This window comes from Pelecanus crispus, chromosome 2 (assembly GCF_030463565.1).
Source record: "Pelecanus crispus isolate bPelCri1 chromosome 2, bPelCri1.pri, whole genome shotgun sequence".
In the NCBI taxonomy this organism is placed as follows: Eukaryota; Metazoa; Chordata; class Aves; order Pelecaniformes; family Pelecanidae; genus Pelecanus; species Pelecanus crispus.
The window spans coordinates 79,281,878-79,294,012 of record NC_134644.1 but is presented as its reverse complement, the minus strand read 5'-3'; the positions used below and the strand labels follow the sequence as shown (position 1 = coordinate 79,294,012).

Here is a 12,135-nt window from a genome sequence, read left to right as displayed (position 1 = left end):
CTGAGGGAAAAGCAACTTCTTGTAGGATTCTTTTTCTTTTCTACTGATTTCATTTACTGTAGGGTTGTTGTAGTCATGCCATTTTGCTAGAAAGAACTGCAGAGCATAATCTGCTTCACTTGTGTATTTTATTGCTTCTGCATCTGTTGCCATCATCTTTTACGTGTCTTGTCAGCTGCATGGCAAAAGTGGGCAAGAAGCCTCTGCAAAATGTACAACTAAGGTACTTCCACAAATTATTTCAAGGACTTCAAGCAAACCCTCTCCTTGTGTCTTCTCTTAAGCTTTTCTTGTATAGTTTGAGTGGGACTTCACAATGTTGTATTTCTTCCAGCTGCAGTAGTGTAGAAGCTGCTAATACTGTACTGTGTGAAACTCCTTCAACCACTTTATGCCAAATTGTAATACAATTTGTCACTTTTTAAGAAATAGTTATTTTTCAGAAGTAAACATGCTGCTGCCAGAATGCATGAATTTCATACAAATTAGAAAGTAGAGCAAGAAGAGTTAATTTGAACTTTAAGGAACAGTTACTTCCTCATCAATATTTTATTGTCACCTGCTTCATATGGAGATGGTGAGTTAATTTTAAAAATAGTCTCTAACTAAATGTTGTACTCGTAAGCAAGAAGAGCATGGAGGTCTGGCTGTGATCCTGTAGTATTACTGGTGAATAAGATGAGTTGAAATAAATTAAATAAATTATAAATTTTAAAAAAGTGGCTATAGGCACTTTGTGCAGTGCAGGAAGAGGGAGATAAGGACAGGAGAGTATACTCAAAACGTAATTTCTGTTGTATTTGTGTCATATGAGTTCCTAAATCATGAAAGAGGTTACTAGAAATGATGAAACTAATTAAAAGAAATCTGAGAAAGAAATCCAAAAAAGAAATTAATGTGTGGTGATTACTCTGAGATGAAAGATTTTTGTTCTCTTGTAATTATACAGGAATGATTATTTCATGATAAAAATTGAAGCTGAAATGGGCACATAGGGTCAACTTCAACTAACCTGATTTACCCATCTAAATTTTGTCTGTACATGTCTTATGATAGAGTGAACAAGTATTCGTGATTCTCTCTCCCCATTTACAGTAGAGCTGAAGGGACTGGCTTAGACCAGATACCTAGCAATGTGTAGTGCTGAAGTAGCCAACGGCGTCCCCCAGAATTAGGCTTCAGCGCAGCATCTTCCTGCAGATATCTCTGCTTCCACTTGGAAGCCTCCCAAAATCCAAAGAGAATACATTAACAGCCATCACGTTGTTAAGAACCAGGCACAATTTCAAAAGATGAACTCAGTAGGAGGGAGAACTCTTTTGCAGTTTAGTGAAACCCTTCGGTTCCTGCCCCAGAAGAGCACTGGGCACAGCAGTGCTGTTCCACAGTGTCACTAAGCAGGTGCAGAGTTAGGCACAACTCAAAGTCCTTTCCCAGGTGATGCAGTTCAAAGGGTCGTGGCTGCATAGAAGTCAAGCAGTGCTCTACAAGCTAAAGAAACTAATTTGTGAGTTCAGGTTTTGCTCCACCTTGATGTTCCTGGGAACATGGGCATGAGGGAGGAAACAGAGGAGATTTTAGGCCCAGGCAAAAGAACAGGTCATGGCTCACTATACCTTTTCCTGAGGAACAGATTTGAGTTTCCCAAGGTGTCCATTAATCCTACAGCTGTATACTTTCCCTTTTATGTGTGCCTTGTGTACAAAATGTACCAGGAGACTAGCTGAGCATCCATAGGTATGTTGCAGGTGCAGATAAAGATATTTGCAGGTGGCCAGGTTGACAAACGCCAACTGGAAATACTATACTCAGGAACAATGTAGAGAGAAATGCAAGAGGGTCCTTTTGTGACATTGTCTGCAAACCCTCCTTGGTAGTTTCTGATCTCATATAGTACTTACTTCTTGTAATTATATATTGAAAACATATCCATGTCTTTGAATAGCAGGAGACCTATTGACAGAAATGATTTTGCCCAGGGAACATTTGAATTTTTTCATCTGGGAGATCAATAAGCAGGCATGGCTTGGGAAGCCAGTCACACTTTGAAGAGCCCTTTGTGAGCAAAAGTGAGAAACGCCCTTCAAACTGTTGTAGCACAGGACTGGTGGAGTAGTTCTCCAGTAAGAAGAAAGGAAAACTGGGGGTAGTGCTTCTGAACAAAGATTTTTCCAGCCTGCGCTATATGACAATATGTTTAGGTACACCTGGACCTTTCATGTTGTGATTTTTTTAAAATAATTTATTTGTGTGTACCCAGAACCTTGTCAGAACTGCTATAAAACACTGTAGTAGGATTACGTTGGAGTTCATTGTGTTGGAGTATATATGGTGCACTTCAGTAAGAAATCTTTCTATAGCTTTACCATCAGAATGCTGAACTATTGACTGACAGATTTTAAAATTTAGTGTTTTACATTTATTATGTCTTACCTAAATCATTCTAGGCAAGGAAGGACTATTATCCCAACCCCAGTTATAAGGCAAGTGATGCCTACGTGATCATGAGGCTTTCCATAAGTTTCTTCCAAAGAATGAGTTTGTGGCAGAAGAGTGTAGTTGTTAAATCATAAACCTTATCTGTCTATTATTTTTATATATCGTAGAGCCAAGGAGCTCCAGTCATGAGCCCAAGGCTTCTTTATGGTAGGTGCTGTAGAAATGCAAAATGCAGTGTCAGTCCCTGCCTGTAAAAGATGAATTTACTGTGCAGTGTCAGGCTTTCAGAGTAACCATGAGACTGTGCTGCTATCAGCTGAACACAGTTTTTAAGCTTTTAATATATACAGGTGTTCTGGCTGTTCTGATTTTTGAACAGGAATATCAAACAGATGCTAATAGCATCCCATGCTATGATACATAAACTGCTGCCTCTATATCTTTTGAGGATGTCTTAATCTCTTGAAGATTGTATCACATTATGATGGTCTTTGCGTTCTTGTTACTTGCTCTGCCTGTTGTTCTTGAAGAAAAGACCATTTCGTAAGACACTGTACAGTCAACTTCAGTATTGGTGAAACTTTGCCACGAAAGTTGCATCTGGGGGCAATTAATATATATGGAGTGAATTTGTCCAGCTGTACTTATACCCCTGAAAAAATGAGATTTGTAATTGAATTTTTGAACTGTACTGTAGACTTGGTCTTTCTGCCAAGTGACAGCCCCTCATATATTTCTTTATAGCTTTTATTTTTTCAAATCTACATGACCCCAATGTCTAGGGAGATTTAACGGTATTAAAAGATATTAAAAGACCCAAAACCTCAAAATCCAACTTTGCCTGAATGAACAAAACACTATGAAAGGAATTGGAATTTGCTTGTACATACACAGAACAAAAAGAACAGTAGTGAAGCCTGCAGGCAGAGCCAGGGGAAATAGACCCAAAGAGTCAATTTTTTTGCTCTGTGACATAAATTAGGACAGCAAATTGCACTGTGTTCCATGGAGAATGCCCAGTTTTGAGATATCCAGGAGTAAAGGAAAAAAACCTCAAAACCAAAGCAATCCATTTGTTCAGATATGTAGGCTGAAGCACAGAGAAAAAGGAAGACCATATACCATAAAAGTGTAGTTAATGACTAGTATCTTGTATTGCACTTGGGACTTAAGTGGATACTTTGTCTTACATAATTTGAAAGGTTGAATGTTATTGCAGTGTATGGTTATGAACTTTGAAAAAATATCTGAAGTTTTAAGTAAGATTCTATTTAATGGTGGTTTTGCATTGATTTTGCTGTGAATGCTTAGGAGGGCTTGTGGGAATAGGAGAAGTGGACTTGGGCAAGGACAGGAAGATAGAAAGGAGCAGGGGAGGAGGACTGAGGAATTCGTAACTTCAGAAGCAGAAAGACACAAGAAACTGAAAGTATCAGTCTGAGGTGGGAAAAAATAGGGAAAGTTCCTCCTTGTTGTTGCTTTCATTCGCTCTTTCCTCTTCTTGCTAATCTAGTTTTCCTGTCCTCTTCTGCTCTGGTCATCCATTTCTCCTTATCAGAAATGTTTTCCTCACCACTGTTTGGCCTGGGTGAAATATTGGTAAAATGGTAGAATGTATGTTAATTACATATTAGAAGAAAGCTGAATCTGGTGAATGGCTTCCCTGGGTAGAAATTTTTTAAATGGGCTGTTCCTTTAATATGTACCCAGCTATTTTGATTATAGAATAAAAATAAACATACATATTAAAAACTCAATCAAAGCCTTTAAAGTTCTTTTGCTCAATTTTCAAGTGGAGCAAACAGAACAGATCAGTCTGACCCAGGAGACAAAGCTGTGGTCTCAAAGTGACTATTATTGTTAGAAAATTATTCCACATATGAGATTTAGAAAGATAAGTTCTTTTTCCACAGAATAGGCATAATTGAATGTTTACTTCTTTTCTTGAGTTCTTGAGGAGTGGGTTACTTAGCATGCATAGTCTGAAAGCCAAGTCCTTATTTTAGGAGGTAATTTAAACTGAATTGCACACAGGAGCCTGAATGCATCAATTTAAAAGAGTTAGAGAATAATATGACAGTTTTGATTTTTGCTTTTGCTGAAGAGAGCAGTTCAGAAGGAAACTTCAGTAAGCTTTTTGGCCTCAGTTGCTTAACATCCCACCCACCTGACCTTGCACTTTCAGAAGCTCTTCTGTATTAGACTGATGCCTTAGTATTTTTTTTTTTTTTACCTGTAAACCTTGACTCCCACCATGCAGGAGTTTTATCTGAAGTAGGAAATAATTTAAAATTACTTATTTTTAACATGGGTAAACATGGTCTACCTCATCGCTATGGCCCTTATGTAGAATATACATTCCTAGTCTCTAGCAATAAGTAAATACGTATTTCGCAAAAACTGTTTTTCAAAGCCTTGTTCATCAGCTGTTCATTATTCACATAGAACTCAAATGTGGGCATAGGTCTTTGTTTCAGGAATTTCTGATGTTTTGTGTCACATCACGTGTTCATTATGTCTATAGCTTACTTTCTACACAGTTTAAAGCACTGATTTGTTTTATAAAACATGGTGTGTAGTCTGTATATCCTTGAGAATCTGTTCAAGCATTTTCCCACCATTTTAGTTCCTGAATTTACTCCCTTTAACAGCCATGGTTTGGACTGAAAGCAGGAGATCAAACTCAGGTCTTTGCTTCTGGAACTCATCCCAGCTTTCAGCTACACACACTTTGCATATATTCATTTTTGGGCATTTTGTGAAGAACACCTTGTATGCAGGCTGTTGTATGCTCCTGACTTTGCCTCAATCCAAGATCAAAATTTAATTTCTTTCACTTCTCAGTAACTGCTGAGTATAGCAATTTAAAGACCCAATTTAGGCTCTATTGAAAGAAAGATTTCTTTATTGGCAGTTTTACAGGAGTAGCAAAAATTGTTAAATAAAAGCCAGCATAGATATAAAAATAAGCGTGACTGAAGTGTATAACAAAAAAGTTTTGGCAACCTGTTCCTAACACTACATTGCAAATATGTCTTAAAAATCTGTACAGTGCAAAATGTCTTGCCTCACACTCCTTGAGAAGATAAACGTTTCTGTCTGTGGGTATTTCTGAGGATTCAGTGGGAATCCATGAGTTCTGGCAGGTCATTATATATGCCTCAGTGAGTAATTATGAAGCTTCCCATCCTGGCTGACCAAATTTAGCTTTCATTTAACAACATCTTTTGGAGAATGGCTTGATTGGTCTACATTTAAGTGTAAACTGATTCATCTGGCCTAGAAGCTTAAGAGCAGGACAAATAGATATGACTTCTCAAGGAAGATAAAGACTCTTGAGCTCCCCTGTAAGACACAGCTGTGATGATGCAACCTTCTGCTGGAGTCAGATTGATCTGTCTCAGCCCCCAGTGTGGGAAGCCAGTCAAGCCGCTTTATCCTTTCCTTTTCCATCTTTGGCTACCTGGCGTGCAAAGCTTCCAGCAATTTTCTCCTGGTGGGTAGTCAAGTTTTTCACGTGAGGCAGCAGGAGCCTGGCAGTGTACAAACCTTTGAGGGCCAGTTGGGGAAAGCTCATGTGTCAGGAAAGCTTTATCCACTGAGCTGTGTTATTTCAAGCAGTGATGCTATGATTGTCCCACCAGGTCCCTGGAATCTGCCGCTTTGGCCAGGTCTCCTCATCAGAACCTCAACCTGTTTTTTGCCACATTTAAAGCTATTTCTGTCATGTTGACTCACATTCAGTTGACTTCTTTGCATACTACTTCCCAAAATTCAGTGTATTTAAACATATATATGTGCTGTGAAAAGCTTTGGGTTGCTCTCACTCAACAGAGCGGTTAGCTGCACGTTCAACTTTTTAAGCCATCTGGTTATTTCCAGTCAAGAATAAGTTTAGGAGTATGCTTTAGTCTTGTTGAGCTCTCCAAGGTAATTCTTCGGATGCTTTAGAATCATAGAATCATTTAGGTTGGAAAAGACCTTTAAGAGCATCCAGTCCAACCATTAACCTAACATTACCAAGTCCACCACTAAACCAATAAAGGGTAGAGTAGCAATTTCATGTTTCCTGGCTTGGGGGCTAGATTATTTATAATGACCGTAAAAACTAGGAATCATTAAGATTGGAAAGGACCTCTAAGACCATCAGTCCAACCATCAACCCAACACCACCATGCCCACTAAACCATGTCCCAAAGTGCCACATCTACCCATTTTTTGAACACTTCCAGGGATGGTGACTCCACCACCTCTCTGGGCAGCCTGTTTCAATGCTTGACTACTCTTTCCGTGAAGAAATTTTTCCTAATATCCAATCTAAACCTCCCCTGGTGCAGCTTGAGCCCATTTGCTCTCATCCTATCGCTAACTACTTGGGAGAAGAGACCAACACCCACCTCACTACAGCCTCCTTTCAGGTAGTTGTAGAGAGCAATAAGGTCTCCCCTGAGCCTCCTTTTCTTCAGGCTAAACAACCCCAGTTCCCTCAGCCGCTCCTCATAAGGCCTGTGCTCCAGACCCTTCACCAGCTTTGTTGCCCTTCTCTGAACATGCTCCAGCACCTCAATGTCTTTCTTGTATTGAGGGGCCCAAAACTGGACACAGTATTCCAGGTGTGGCCTCACCAGCACCGAGTACAGGGGCACAATCACCTCCCAGCTCCTGCTGGCCACACTATTCCTGATACAAGCCAGGATGCTGTTGGCCTTCTTGGCCACCTGGGCACACTGCTGGCTCATGTTCAGCTGGCTGTCAACCAGCACCCCCAGGTCCTTTTTGGCCAGGCAGTTTTCCAGCCACTCTTCCCCAAGCCTGTAGTGCTGCATGGGGTTGTTGTGACCCAAGTGCAGAACCCGGCATTTGGCCTTGTTAAACCTCCTACAGTTGGCCTCAGCCCATCGATCCAGCCTGTCCAGGTCCCTCTGCAGGGCCATCCTACCCTCCAGCAGATCGACACTCCCACCCAGTTTGGTGTCATCTGCAAACTTACTGAGGGTGCACTCAATCCCCTCATCCAGATTGTTGATAAAGATATTAAACAAGACTGGATTGACTTCAAGTCAATCATATCTTTAAATGCTGCATTGACTTGGAGTTTTACAAAAGGAAATTGGAGAAGAGATCAGAGAAAAAATAAATGAAGATGTGGAGTGCAGTGGAGATTTTCCAGTGCTGATTTGAGGAGGAATTCTAGTTATCTGCGTTTTCTTTTTTCTTTTCTTCCCCCCACCCCCCTGAGTAGAGGGAATTCTTCACTGGTACGGCTTTGACTGCAGACACTTGAGAAGTTTGTGGTCTGAACACTGATAATTGTACAAGGATCATCCAAAAGAGACCGGTTCTGTGACTACGTGTTTATTCATAGCTCAGATAGCAACGCTCTGAGTTGCTAGTCAGATAGCTGGGTGAATAATTTTTGTCTGCTACATAATGCAAAAAAGTACTTAAATGAGCCTCAGTGAATTAATTAACACTGATGCTTAACCTGGCATCTTTAGGTTTCAGGTTTAATGCGTCTGTTGAGATTAAGCAGTGGCCATTCAGAACCATCATGGATTGCTGCAGGTGCTCAACTTTACCTCTGGAGGAGGGAGTGGATTGTGTTAATCAGTCTACAGAAATGTCTGTATCTATATGAAAGTCTGGCACTTTCAAAATGGAGTTTTGCTACTGAGGCAGGAGTTGATGATCTAAGACAGACAAGCTGAAAGTTTGGGGGAGCAACACCATTGCAATGAATCATATACCCTCCTTCATAGCCATAAAAATATAATTACTTTTATATACTGGAGTATAGAGAGAAACAGTACTTTCAGCTTGGAAAAGAAACAGTTTATAGTTTACTCTTAAAGTCAAAGCTCAAAATCTTTCCCAAACACAAATTTCAATACATTCTATGTAGTTACTGTCCTTTCTCTAAAAATACCTCAATCAACAGCAGCAAATCACACAGTTCTTCATGTAATGTAGCATGGCTTGTACATTTCCAGGGTCAGGTTAGCTCAAAGTCTGTTGGTTGGTCTAAGCACACTAGTTTGAGCAGCTCTGCCATGAGGTACCTTTTGAGTTCACACCCAGTCCTCTGTTTCTTAGGACTTTCCATAATTCAGCTGATAAACTGGCTGCTTTCACAGGTCTGAAAGTACAAAATCTTGCCTTGCCTAGGCACATGAGAAGGGAGAAGGCAAAATATCCATATTCCTCTGGGGAATACTGTTACAAAGTTGACCAAATTTCTGTGGCAAGTGCAATGCTGCTGAGATAGCAGATGAGTCACGGATAAGTTCTGCTGGGGAATTAGTATTCCCGGTAAATAGGCAGGTTCAAATTAATTAAAAGAATCAAAGTGATGACTGTGTCTCTTTTCCCAAGCTTGTTAGGCCTGCCTCTATTTAAACAGGACTCTAAACTGTTTCGTCTCAGCATTGAACGTGACAGCGTACCTCAGGATGTCATCAATGCCCAAATAATGGGAGCTGTCCCCTTTCTGATAGCAGAGACAGGGGTCAGAAAGAAGACTTCTGCCTCCAGCCTCCTGCATGATGGTGGGTGTCCTGGTTTCAGCTGGGATAGAGTTAATTTTCTTCCTAGTAGCAGGCATAGTGCTGTGGTTTGGATTTAGTTTGAGAAGAATGCTGATAACACACTGATGGTTTAGTTGTTGCTAAGTACTGCTTATGCTAGTCAAGGACTTTTCAGCTTCCCATGCTCTGCCAGGTGCACAAGAAACTGGGAGGGGGCACAGCCAGAATAGTTGATCCAAACTGACCAAAGGGCTATTCCATACCATATGACATCATGCTCAGTATATAAACTGGGGGGGGGTGGCCAGGGAGCAGTGATCGCTGCTCGGGAACTGTCTGGGTATCGGTCGGCGGGTGGTGAGCAATTGCATTGTGCATCACTTGCTTTGTATATTATTATTATTTTCATTATTGTATTGTTACTATTATCATTACTATTTTACTTTATTTCAATTATTAAACTGTTCTTATCTCAACCCAGGAGTGTTTCTCACTCTTACTCCTCCGATTCTCTCCCCCATCCCATCGCGGTAGGGGGAATGAGCGAGCAGCTGCGTGGTGCTTAGTTGCTGGCTGGGGCTAAACCATGACAGTGGGGAAGCTGCCGAGTTCAAAGTTTCCAAAAAATTAGAGTTTAAATTAATACTGGGGGAGTCAGGTATGGCCTGGTGTTGAGGTTTAACCTGGCAGGCAGCTAAACACCACACAGCCGTTCGCTTACTCTCCTCCTCCCCAGTGGGATGGGGGAGAGAATCAGAAAAAAAAGTAAAATTTGTAGTGAGATAAAGACAGTTTAATAGGACAGAAAAGGAAGGGAAAATAATAATATACAAAATAAGTGATGCACAACGCAATTGCTCACCACCCGCTGACTGATACCCAGCCAGTTCCCGAGCAGTGATCACAGCCTCCCGGCCAGCTTCCCCCGTTTATATACTGAGCATGATATCATATGGTGTGCAATATCCTTTGGCCAGTTTGGGTCAGCTGTCCTGGCTGTGCCCCCTCCCAGTTTCTTGTGCACCTGGCAGAGCATGGGAAGCTGAAAAAGTCCTTGACTAGCATAAGCAGTACTCAGCAACAACTAAAACATCAGTGTGTTATCAACATTCTTCTGCTAAATCCGAAACACAGCACTATGCCTGCTACTAGGAAGAAAATTAACTCTATCCCAGCTGAAACCAGGACACCTTGGTCTAGCTGGGTGGCTGTGAGATGTGCAGTGATATTGTATGACTCAAGAGAGCACTGCCAGTGCTGATAGTGAAGAATCAAGTCTGTCACACATGCATGCATCCTTTCAGCATAAGTCTGTTTGTTTAGGCATTTGTTTAAGTTTTAAAAATGTCTGAGCCTTTGCCAGAGCTCCTGGGCTCTCAGCTTATTTCAAAATCAGTAGGGCGATAGCTAAACATGGAGTTGGTTCCTGGTGTTGAAAAAATCCCTGTTTAATGACTCAGTGCTCCTGCCCAGTAAATGAAGGAAGGTATAAATATTTACTTTCCTGACAGAAATGTTGCATCATTAATATCTGTACAGCCCTACTGTATTAAATATTCTTGTCTTTTCATATTTAGTGCTGCATGAAAGAGACTTGTGTATGTGGGAGCAGTGGCTTGTCCCAAGGGCAGCAGCCCAGGAGTTCCCTGGTTGGAGGTGAGATGCTAATGCAATAGCGCCTCACATCCCATTGCTCCATTTCTTCTAGATGCCTTTAAAGAGGCAATTTTGAGCCTCTCAAATGTTGGTAATGATGTTAATGCTGCATAGGCTTGGTCTGGTCTGTCAGCCCAAGTGAAATGTTCTGAACAGGAAATTCATGTTTACATGTCATATAAAACACAACCGAGTCAGGTGTGAAGTGCTCAGTTCTAAGGAAAGTAAAGGGAAGCGGTGTGTAGCATCATGCAGAATTTCTCAAAGTCTGTCTGAAACTGTGGACACAAATTGCCAAGGGTGTGGCTTTATTTTGTTACCACCTCTGGTCCTGGACTTGGTGATATGCCCAGTCTTGCTGCAGTTTTTGATGGAAGTAGGCTTTAGATCTTTCATTTGGCAGTTACTTGTAGGCTTTTTCCTTGGTAAAGAGGTGAACATTTTATCAGCAATTTTTTATGTTGTGGATCTAAGCTCTTGAATTTTTATCTTCTTTGTTTGCTTATTGCAGCTGGTGCGCAGGATAAAATTGGCTGGGCATTTGGCTTGGGTTTGGAGAGGCTGGCCATGATCCTGTACGATATCCCTGACATCCGACTGTTCTGGAGTGAAGATGAACGCTTCTTGAAGCAGTTTATTGTGCCTCACATTTGGCAAAAAATAAAATTCCAGGTAAAATAATATATATATATGATAATAATTTTCTGTCAGTAAGAAGTGTGTGTAGCCCTATAGAATATCACGTAATTAAAATTCTGTGCCGTTAACAGATTAGGTTTTAAAAGCAAGAGCTTTCCAACTATCATGATTCTCTGATATACTGTAGTAAAAATCCAGCTTTTGATGATAACATTTTTTTCAGCCAGATAATGTTGCTGCTGATGCCCAGTGAATATCTCTGTTCTGAATAATACTTAAGCGTATATTTAACTTTTAAATTTATCCAGAATAGGAATTGATTTAGGCCTGTGTCTAGTTTGGGTATGTTCCTGAATTGTGCCTGTAATTCTGTTTCATTATAAAAATGTGTTTGATGTCGAGCATTCAAATGTTGTAATACATTCCTAATTTTTCTTGTTGTTTTCACTCTACATTCATTGAAGTCAATGTGAGTTGCATTGTCAAACTTTGGCAAAATGCTTTGTGAATGTGCCTCACCATCTTCAATGTGTCAGCTCTTTTCTCCAGATGATAGTGGGGGGAGAATGCAGGCTCAGCTTGTATTTCTTTTGTAACTCCTCTACTGAGGTGATTTTTGTAGTTGGAAACCTTGTCTTCTCGTAGCTGCAAAGTAATCAAGCATAACTGGCTTGAGTAGAAATGTTACTTCCGTGATATTCTTCAGCATGAGCATGGGAAGGTTCAAGTCGGCTGGTATCACTGGTCTTTGGGAGAGTTGAGCTGACATAGCTGTGTAGATGCTTGGTGAAGTCTGAAGTACTAAAGCAGCAAAACACTTTTGGCTGCTGCCTTATACCGTTTTCCTTGCTTTGTTTAGAACAGCTTCATTACGTTT

General features: G+C 40.7%; 1 protein-coding gene across 1 annotated transcript in view; it reads left to right on the top strand.

The window, feature by feature from the left end:
• FARS2 (phenylalanyl-tRNA synthetase 2, mitochondrial) overlaps window positions 1-12,135 on the top strand; it is a 199,684-nt gene that overhangs the window by 82,358 nt on the left and 105,191 nt on the right. The window contains exon 4 of the mRNA XM_075704989.1: window positions 11,131-11,291. Within this exon, the coding sequence (XP_075561104.1) occupies window positions 11,131-11,291 (161 nt within the window). The remainder of the gene's footprint in view (window positions 1-11,130; window positions 11,292-12,135) is intronic.